Genomic DNA, 10,951 nt, shown 5'->3' with positions numbered 1-10,951 from the left:
CCTCAAAAATTAATCATGTTCTATAGGTATTATTTATTTATTTTATTGTTCATTGGATCTTGTTAAATTTCAATGTGTGAAAACAATTATGCGTGAATAAAGTACAAAATGAAAAAAAAAAATTCAAACTGCGCAAACTGAGGATGGAAAGCAAGTTATTATTTAATATCGATTTTGATTAATAATCAATCGATAAAACAATAACAAAGTAAAAATAAAAAGTCATTTATTTTAAGTAGCACACTAAAACAATACAAATCAGTAATATTATTACAATCACAATAATTTCCTAGACGAAAATGTGGGAATTCGAAGACAAAGATCCACTGATGTCACGAACCTTGAAGGATGCAAACAACGAAAATAATTTATCAGACATGGAAACCTAACTTGCTGCAATACTTCAGCCTTGGTGCTATTCTCATGTAGATCCTCCTGGTTTCAAGTGGGTCTTGACCGTACGAATATGGCTCCTATTGTTAATAAATTAGTTTGTTAAGCATAAAAAAAATAAAGAAAAACATATACAACAATATATATATATAAAAAGAAAGATTAGTAGCTATGGAAGATGATATACAATACCTTATTATATTTCAATGTTTAATCAATTCTCGACTTCTTACGGCTACGAGCTGATCCGTCCTCCATTCGAGATTTTGATTTTCTGCTATTGCAATCATTTGTGTTATGAGAAATGTTGAGAGATTTTTTTTTATAATAATAAGAGGAGATGAAAAGAGTCCTTACATGTTATCGTTGAGTTTAGTTTCGTCCTTCTTCAGAAATTGCGTAAACCACTTCACAGAATTTTTGGCATATCGTTTCAAATTGTTTTCGTAGTCAATGTAGAAGAGACCAAACCTTGAAGTATAACCGGCTTCCCATTCAAAATCATCCGAGAATGACCAAGCAAAAAACCCCCTGACATCGACACCATGGTCACTGCAAAAGTCAAGTTTTTAGAGCAGATCAGACTGAGAAAGAAATTCCTTTGAAAGTAAAAAACTAGTACTGTTTGAAAAAGGAACGGAGAACATGAATTTGGAAAGAACAAACTCACTTGATAGATTTCAGAACATTGTGGAAAATGTCTTTATAACATTGCTCTCTGATGGGATCATTGAGGGCTTCCTCTAATGACGAGGATTTCAGGTCATCAACTCCTAATAAAATAAAAACCAACAAATCAGTAAATCAGAGCTTCTTGAAAACTACAACCATAAACACATGAGGGCTGTCAGCTCTGTTCTTACCATTTTCAGTGATATACATTGTTGGATTCTCATACGCGTCCTTTATGTAATTCAAAAGATAACGAATACCTTCGGGATAAATATAAATCCAACTTGAACCCGCCTGCGAATTTGATTTATATATCTCAATACCAAGGGGAAAAAGGAAAGATTCTACATATCAATTACTAATTTGTTGAAACAAGAATGAAGAATCACATTCACCTGTGGGCCTATTGGTATTCCATTTCTCTCCCCTGTACGTAAAATAATATCAACATAAGTGAGAAAGTGTAGAATTTTAGACCATCTTATTCTGAGAGTTTTTTTTTTTTGTCATTTAATTAACAAGCAAATAAATATTTCACCTGACCAGTTAACACGAGCATCTTCCATAAACCCAATATTTTTATAGTTAACATCCTCAACGTTCTGAGCATAATATGTAGTGTAGTAATTGATCCCAATAAAGTCATAAGATCCTCTCAGCATCTTGGATTCCTCCTCACTGAATCTAGGCAATCTTCCTCCAACGTAGTCGTGCATATTCTGTGGATAGTCACCTTTAGTTAGAGGATCCATGAACCTGCCAACAACATAGAATTTAAGATCTTGGCAAATTAATGTTTCAAATTATTGTATTATCCATATCGGCTGGCAAAATGCTTACCATCCAAGCATAAAATCAAGGCTTCGTTTAGTTGCCATCCGATCACTTTCACTAGTTGAGTAAGGTTCAAACCAATAAGAAACAAGTGTTATCCCAATTTTTCCTCCTTGACATGCCTGAAGAGATTTTGTCAATGATAAAATTAGCACAATCACACTGAAAACTTAACTGAAATATGTTATGAAACGAACTACAAATTACAGCTTGAGCTTTCGCAAACCTGATACTTTTCCTTGTATACTTTCACAGCTGTTGCATGAGCAAGCAGTTGATGATGGGTTACTATGTAAACCTCAGTAGCACCAGAGATTTTGGGTTGGATCGGATAATTCTCCAAAGTTGAAAGTCTGCCAGGTGCTACTGTGCCCGTGTCATAACCATAGACACTGAATATATAAGGCTCATTTAAAGTGATCCAGTGCTTCACTCGGTCTCCAAATTTTTGAAAGCAAAGCTCCACGAAGTCTCGGAAATCATTTCTACATGAATTTTTAAATTATTAGATTCAAGCCTTGCGGATTTAAATTTAGGTTATGAAACTCTGAAGCAAATATAATATTGTCTTCAATTGCTAATATTAATATAAAAATGATTGCTTACAAAATATTAGAGCTTAAGAAACCACCATATTTGTCTTCAATTGCTTGTGGAGTATCCCAGTGAAAGAGAGTTACATAAGGTTGTATATCTGTACATTTAAAAACAAAAATAAAATGAGAAAATTAAAATGTGAAACGTTTTATATGAAAGTTTGGAAACTGCTTTTTGAATTTTCAAAATTTAATCAAAATAATATTGCCTTTATTTTTATGCTTGGATGGTAAATTTAAGAATTTACCATGGCGAGTTCTACTTTTAAAAGGATCATAATATGAAACACAGTCATTGAAGAAAAGGAGAAGATCGTAACTGTTTTTTATGAGTTCATCGATAAGATTGTTATAAAACTGGATGCCTTCTTCGTTTATTCCAGCACTTAGTCTGCCATCTGGATTCGATAATTGAAAAAAAAAATAAAGAATTAAATATATCAGCAAGTTACGTGTCATTAAAAAGGAATTGAGAAGAGATAGGAACAAACAAAACTTACGTGGTAATACCCTAGACCAAGAAATAGAGAATCTGAAAGCATCCATTCCCATTTCCTTCATTCTTTGCACATCTTCCTATAACAATTTGTGTGTAAAACATATCAACAAGTGTAATGGTGATCAGATCGACAAAAGGCAACTAAAAGAAAAATAAGATGAACATCGTACCTTATAGCGATTATAGAAATCAACAGCCACATTTGCATTGCTATGGTCAGTTATCCTCTCTGCAATTTTTCAGAATTTGTTCTTAAATTTATTTGAATATATATTATTTGATAAAAATCATATTTACATCGTTAATTTGCACGCACTTTCTCCCCCTAACCCTAAAAGTCACCTTCTCTCTTTCCTTTTTCTCTCTTCTTCTGGATTTAATAGACAAAATACACTATGGTTTTAGGCAGGCCATCAACATGCTGGCAGGTGACTCCTTGAGGGATTTATGTTCGTTGTTTTTAGTTACGAAAGCATTGTAACGAACTCCTGCATTGAATAAAGAGATACCTGGATGCTCCTCGATGAAGGTGTCCCATATATTCGGCCCTTTACCTCTCCTGTTCGTTTCACCTTCAAACTGCATATAATTTAAACGTTACCAGAGAACAAACAATTGAGGCGTTTCTCTCCTCGACCAGAGTACTTGAAGCAATATTGTTGTACCTGGTAAGCTGATGAACCAGATCCAAAAACGAAACCAGCTGGGAAAGAATTACGACTCAACTTGGCAATACTTCCCATGATATACACTAAGTCTTTGTTGAGCAGCCTCCAAGAAGAGCAATAAAAGCTTGGGATTGGTTTACCAACTTTGCTTGCCAAAGGGACCAAAGGAAATTTGAGTAATTATTTTGAAAGGACATCGAACATGCCAGACCCTATTTATAGGCATCATCAGAAAAGGTTATTCTCCACAATCATGAACCTGGACAATTATTATTTTTTTAATTATTTCAATTGACAAATCAAAGAAAATTCAATTTAGAACTTCTAATTGTATATTTGTCATTTGAGGAATTTGCAGTGTTGATAGAAACACCAAACTTAAGATTCCGTGCTCTAATTGCATTGTGATGCTTACCAACTGTTCTTGCAGCAGAGAAAATTAAGCAGCCTAATACAAAAACCTAATCCAAACACTTGGCAATAAGAATTCATGTTAAATTCTTTATGTGATGAAACGTGGCAATAAGAGTTTATAAAAACCTAAAACATGTTCAATTCTTTATGTTGAATTAGTCAAGTCAAGCAATGTACATGATCTTGAACCAAAAACCTTGGAGACTAATATAAAACACTATTTTTTTAAATCTTATCTAAAAATTTAATTTTTTAGGTTGAGATATTTATTTAATATGATATCAAAATTTTAATAACCAAATAATTACAAGTTTTAATCTTCCCATCTTATTTTTCTCTTGTAATTAAAATTAATTAATAGTTTGAATTTTAGTATGCTTATTCTCTTTTCTAATTAAAATTAATTAATAATATTAAATAATATAAACATGTATAAATTTCAAGTTTAAAAGCCATAATATTAATCAATTAGCCGTGTGTATAGTAATGGAATACTAAACTCAAGCTAAGATAGCGATTTGCCCACCCTGCAGGTCACTGCCCAAAGTTGCCGAGCATGTGCGCAATGTACGTATAATGTTAGAGCTTGAAAGTACTAAGAAATTAGGAAGGAGGTATAACGTCCAAAGGCATTTTGCTTTCTAAATTAGAATATTATTATGTTAAAGACGACAATGCTTAATTAATGTAAGAAGTAAAAAACCTTAATAAAATAAAAGAGATAGACATGGATGCTGGCGACAACGTGTGCAATAATAGTAAACCAAACTTATCTTGAGTTTATAATGTTTTTTTTATTTGTGGTAGTAATTATTTTTTAAAATATTTTTTATTTAAAATTATTTTAAATATTAAACTATCTAAACACATAAAAAAAAATATTTTTTTTTTTCATAAAATGCTATTTGCTTAGCATTTTCAAAAAGCGCCTAACCCTAAAAGTATTGATGAGGAAATTTTGTCAACGTCAAAGTACACTTTACTCTTCCAAGAATTAATATGAGTTGCTACCTCATCAAGTCATCAGCTCATGGTTGAAATATTGTGCTGACCATCTCTAAATCGTGCAAGAAAGCACGAAATTTGCTGGAAAACCAGTTACCTTTATGCTTTCAAGCGATCAACTAGTCATCAGCCTGGAATTCAATTTTACATTTTCAATCAAGTTTATCTACACGACAACTTCAGTTTATAGCACGAGGTAGTGTTGGTTTTCCAATCAAGTTTATCTACACGAAAACTTCAGTTTCTTTAGGAGATATTAAGAAATTACATTTTCAATCCACCATCAATATCTAGGCATGATTAAACACTGAATAAAATACTTACCACCAATGTAATGTATCAAGTTGACGTGATTGTTTACAATTGTTCTTTTGTTAGAAAATGGTTTTAAAAACATGGTTAATTGGCACTTTTAAAACCAAATTAAAAGTGGAAACAACTTAATTTTAGGGTTAAAATTTACTGGAAATTATTCTCCAACAATTTTTTTTTTTAACATGGAACATTAACATAATTAAAATAAATTGTGAATGAATGAAAAATTAAACTCAAAACACTTTATTTTATATTTAAAAAAATTAAATATTTTCTTGTAATTTATATTGTGGAAAGTTTAGTAGACATAATTGAGCCAAAGTGAAGTGTGTGTCCTGGGCGTAAGTCACACATTGCACTCACTTGATTCAGGTACAAGCAAATAATTAATTTTATAAGTCGACTTGGGTTTGATAGAAAATAATTCTTTGGTCCATAGTTTTTTATTTTACCAACCCATGAATGACAACCTTCCCAATAGTTTTATCTATGTAAAAGTGTCTAGTTTTTTAAGTAAAATTTTCATTTCTTTTTTCTTTTTTATGGCACATAAGTAAAGAAAAATGGTGAAAATTAATTTTGATAATTATCAGAATTAATTCTAGATTAATTTTTGTTTGAAAACTCAATACATATTGATAAAAATTGATTTCGACAAGAGTAGGTATGCGATGATAAGATAAACTAATAATTTAAAGGTATAATTTCAAAACCATAATGGAGCACTACATTATCTTAAGAGGATAAGGCCAGTTTCGATAATATACCAATGACACACTTAACAATACCATTTCACTCATGTGTACGAGGACAAATTAATCTATGATAAATACCAATAGTTTGGAAGAAATTGTTTAACTTACTATATTCACAACCCTAATTAGTTTAAACAAATTTAATTTTGTGTGAAAACTAACGCTCAACAAGCATTTGAAAACAAAGAAATGTAGAAATACATCTAATTTTGTAACAAGAGTGTAGCTACCTAATTTTTTACCCAAGTTTTTTGATAAAATCTTTTTAAAACAACCAAAAATAGCAAAAAATAATGAAAAGCCAAAAAATACATTCTTAATATATTTGCATTATTTTTGGCATTTTTATCGTCTCACAAAAAATTTAAATTTCAAAGATCTTTTAAATGCGTTTGAATTTTAATGCGTCATTTTCAAAATTACTGATTTTTCTCGTTGAGTCAATGTTGATTTTGCTTGTTTTTAGAAAAAAAACCAAAATATAGATGTTTTTACCAAGCATTTTAATTTTTTTTTATTATAAATATAGAAGAAAAATGAAGAGTCAGGAGGCGGAGAAAAAATATAGGGAGAGGGGTAAAAAAGAAAATAAAGGAAAGGGACAGAGGGAACCCTAAAGCAATCTTTGACCTCTACCAAAAACAAGCCACTGCCCTTTTGGGTTTGATTTTTTTGCTCCTAAACCAACTCCCCCTCACTAAAGCCCCTCACTCTCTTCCCCATCACCATTTTCTCTTGACTAACTCAGTTTGGCCATTGCATTTTCCTTCTCTTCCCCTTGATATGTTCTTCCTCCTCCCACAAAACTCGCCAACCACATCAACGACCCCTTCCTCTACCATTTTCAATCGTCCCCCACTTCTCCCAAACTACTCCCCTCACCCCTTCCTCTTCGCTGCTAGCAGCAGGTCAATTTGAAAATGCTCCGTTACTATTCCTGCAATTCCAGAAGTCTTCCCAAAACTGCTTTAATTTTAGGGGGTTTATTTTGTAAATTTCAAATTGTTTGATACCACCAATAAGACAACTGTTAAAATCTTTAAAGCACTTCAAATCGTAGAGCAGCTTACCTCAGGTAGGGTGCGATGGAGGTGATAATACATTTCCTATCCATAACCAGTCCCTTACTCTCAAATATCTGACAAAGACCAGTACATCCGGGTTTCCTAGTAACCCTTAATTAAATACTAGGTGGCGACTCCTAAATCAACAAACAACGACGAAATCGCCATCAACGTCGTGTGACCACATTCGACAAAGAGGATAATACCATATATGTTTTGTATGTGCATCAATAAAAATAAAAAAAGTAATGAAAATCATCAAATGAAAACATAGGAACAAAGCCCCAAACATCACTAAATATTAAATCAAGTGGGGTAGTAGTTTTGTGACCTGTAGGTCTCAATGACAGACATGACGACTTGCCTAGGTGACAAGCTTGACATTGAACAAGAGAGCGTCTAGAAGTATAAGCTATTTTATGTTTGGAAACTAACAAATTGAAAATAAAAGAAGTGGGATGACCCAATTAACAATCCCATGGATCATCAATGGTAGAGACACAAGGAGACCAATAAGCTTAATGGATGGACATGGTAGAAGACTCAAATAGAACATAGAGACCATCATCACTCTGACTAGAAAGGAGTATTACCTTGGTGTTGAGATCCTTTAAATAAAACACATATGTATGAAAAACCAAAATAAACATTATTATCATGAAAAAAATTTTGAACAGAAAGAAATGGTTTGGTAATATTGATGTAAAGGTGCATTTTAGGGAACGTAACATGGTATGCCCAATATGGGATATAGAAAGGCCCTTATCATCACCAACATGCAAATGATCATTACTAAGATACGGTGCAGAATCGGTCAGAGTTAAAACATTAGACATAACGTGTTGGTTCGCATCAGTATCTAGAAACCAAGTAGTGGCTAAAACAATACCAACAATGAGATAGGCAGAGGGCTGCTAGCCACTGCTGCAAAACTAGGCACATTGAAGGGCTATGTGGCTCAAGGAGAAGCACAGATAACACTTGATGTTCTACTCAAAATAGTGGTGAGGAGACCACTGCCCAGAACTAGAGGGTTGTCTGTCCTATTACCAGAAATGTTCTACTTCCATTTGGTGGGAGCAAGGGAATGAAAGCCACAAAAATCAAATTTGTGTTAGTGGCTATAATGCTATTATTGGGATGTTAGTTGCTAGGATAACAACCTCTATTACAACTACAATTAGGGTTGTGTTGATACTGGGTAAGAGGAGTTGAGGACTGTCGCACCCCAAAAAATATCAGCGCGCGGCATCGGCTGGCGATTTAAATCTCGTTTATTGCGTTTGCTTGAATTTGGTTCGTTGGAGTCGCCACCTAGTAATTGATTTCGGGCTACTAGGAAACCGGATGTACTGGTCTTGTCAGAGATTCGCGGGTAAGGGACTGGTTGTGGTTAGGGAAGGTATTAGCACCCCTAACGCACCCTACCTGAGGTAAGCTGCTTCGTGGCTTTGACGTGTTAAAGAAGTTTTAATAATTGTCTTTTCTTCGGAAATTAGAAATATCACTTACGTATAAGTTAATAATTCTTAACCGTGATCCGATCAAAATATTAAATTCTTTCTTTAATGTATTTGCAATTTCATCCTTAAAAATATATACAAATAAATAAAACAAAATACAAACACACACATACACATCCACTATTTTTATTTTTGTTTCCTTTCTTTTCTTTTTTTCTTTTCTTTTTCTTTTACATCCATGTTTACAAAATACAAATAAAAATTCAATACTAAATAAAAAAATTACATCAACAACTCAAAATTACAAAATAAACCCTAAAAATTCATAACTGTGCTGGGGACGACCATCTGGGACCTCAAGAACATCGGCGGCGCGTCTTCCCACGCGCCCCGCCACTGGCGGCGCGTGGGTTCACGCGCCGCCGCTGGAAAACCAAAAAAAAAACAGGGGCGCCTGGGACGGCTTCCTCCCCTCTTCGTTCCTCTGCCGGCGGTGACCTGAAAAAATAATCAAGCCGCAACAACCAGTTGATTTTAGTTTTTATTTCATTTTTTTGTCTTTGAAATCTGCTTCGGTTTTTTTCTTTTTATCAGATCAGCTTCTCCTTCTCTTCTTCTCGGCTTCGGATCTGCTCCTTCTACATATCGGTTCTGTTATGGGTTTCTTCTTCTTCTCCGGTGGCAGATCGGTCGTGGAGGAGGAGCTGTCCCGTGGTCGCTGGGTTTCGTCTTCTTCTCCTCTGCTTCGGGTGGCAGATCGGGCGGTGGCTCCGTCGCTGCTGAGGGAGGCAACGCTGTGAGTGAGAGTTGAGGGGTGCTGGATCGTGGCTGTTGTGAGGCAGATCGGAGGAAGAGAGGGAGTTGTGGTCGGGTTTGTGAGGGAGAGGAACGGGCTGTGGAGCTTGGTGGAGGCCAGTTTCTGTGGTGTGCTGCTGGCCGGTGGCTGAGAGAGGATGAAAGGACGGTGGGAATGAAGGTCTGTGTGGCCGGCGGCTTGGAAGAAAGAAAAAAAAATCAAGAGGAAAAGGGGAAGAAACCGAAAATGGTGTAGGGGAAAAGGGGAAAGTCCTCAGGTGGCCGGCCTCTGGTTTCTCATTGGCCGAGGACTGTATTGAAAGTTGAAAAATCAGAGGCCACAGGGGGGGCGGCGGCTGCCTTGAGAAAAAATAAGAGAAGATAGGTTTAGGGTTGTTTTTTTTTTTGTATTTTTCAGATGTTGTCAAAATTGCCCCCCCTTGCAAGTGTTAGAAACCAGTATTTATAGGCAAAAAATATTACCAAGTTTTCAACATTGGTCCCTTAACTTCTTTTTTTTGTAAAATTTGATTTTTCTTGTTTTTTTTGTAATTTTTTTGAAAATGAGCAATATCAACGTCGACTCGATGCGGAAAAATCAATGATTTTAAAAACGACGCGTGAAAAGTCGAACGCGTTTGAAAGACCCCTTAAAAATTTAAATTCTTTTTTAGACGACGTTGAAAATGCTAAAATGACGCAAATATATTAAAAAAAACATATTTTTTTGGATTTTCATTGTTTTTTTTCTCATTTTTTTGGATTTTTTGAAAATATATCAAAACATGGGTCAAAAATTGGGGTAGCAACAGATGCCCCCTCTTTACAATGCTTACGAAGCAAAACTCCTCAAAATTTTGCATAGTAAGCTTTGTAAAGAAAACAAAAGGAAAAATGATTTCATTATCTTGGGCGACCTGCCCACACACTCACACTGATCTATTTTCACGGGCGACCTACCCACACGTACTCACTCAAGTCTATTTTCACGGGCGACCTGCCCACACATACTCACTCAAGTCTATTTTCACGGGCGACCTGCCCACACTCTCCCAATAGTCTATTTTCACGGGCGACCTGCCCACACATTGGGTTTACCTGAGATCCCATCTGGCGACCTCATTCAACTGGAACTAAATATGCGTAACTCGGTTAACCTGAAATCCCATCTGGCGATTCCCTTTAACCAAAGCTACATGAGATCCCATCTGGCGACCTCATTCTGGTCTCATTGTACGGGTGACGAACCCTGGTGCTGCTGGTCTCATTGTACGGGTGACGAACCCTAGTGCTTGGTCTCATTGTACGGGTGACGAACCCTAGAAAAAAAGCTGGTCTCATTGTAACGGGTGACGAACCCTATGTTGGTCTCATTGTACGGGTGACGAACCCTATGGTGGTCTCATTGTACGGGTGACGAACCCTAGAAAAATGCTGGTCTCATTGTACGGGTGACTAACCCTGGAAAAATGCTGGTC

General features: G+C 35.2%; 1 protein-coding gene across 4 annotated transcripts; it reads right to left on the bottom strand.

Annotated features, from left to right (window-relative positions):
• Positions 1–209: 209 nt before the first annotated feature.
• On the bottom strand, positions 210–3,843 carry LOC118037785 (beta-glucosidase 12). Of its 4 annotated transcripts, none has more exons than XM_035043889.2 (15): positions 3,660–3,843; positions 3,504–3,573; positions 3,165–3,223; positions 2,996–3,071; positions 2,816–2,893; positions 2,506–2,593; positions 2,126–2,384; positions 1,906–2,021; positions 1,604–1,821; positions 1,461–1,492; positions 1,257–1,359; positions 1,064–1,166; positions 751–945; positions 586–670; positions 210–473 (listed from the first exon to the last, which is right to left on the bottom strand). In XM_035043889.2, exons 1-14 carry the CDS (start codon positions 3,735–3,737, stop codon positions 604–606), a joined length of 1,542 nt encoding a protein of 513 aa, XP_034899780.1. In that variant the 5' UTR covers positions 3,738–3,843; the 3' UTR covers positions 210–473; positions 586–603. The 4 variants fall into 4 exon arrangements, with proteins under 4 accessions (XP_034899780.1, XP_073267564.1, XP_034899781.1 ...); XM_073411463.1 differs by having other exon boundaries at positions 210–435; XM_035043890.2 differs by having other exon boundaries at positions 586–667.
• Positions 3,844–10,951: the final 7,108 nt, after the last annotated feature.

This window comes from Populus alba, chromosome 1 (genome assembly GCF_005239225.2).
Source record: "Populus alba chromosome 1, ASM523922v2, whole genome shotgun sequence".
NCBI lineage: Eukaryota > Viridiplantae > Streptophyta > Magnoliopsida > Malpighiales > Salicaceae > Populus > Populus alba.
Note: the sequence above shows the minus strand (reverse complement) of the source record. Positions and strands in the feature narration are given on the sequence as shown.

Coding starts and splice junctions, on each gene's coding strand:
- LOC118037785 (XM_035043889.2), bottom strand. CDS start 3,737: ATGGGAAGTATTGCCAAGTTGAGTCGTAATTCTTTCCCAGCTGGTTTC. Junction 2,385..2,505: donor TTCTTAAGCTCTAATATTTT/GTAAGCAATCAT, acceptor AAATTCATGTAG/AAATGATTTCCGAGACTTCG. Junction 2,022..2,125: donor TATACAAGGAAAAGTATCAG/GTTTGCGAAAGC, acceptor AAATCTCTTCAG/GCATGTCAAGGAGGAAAAAT.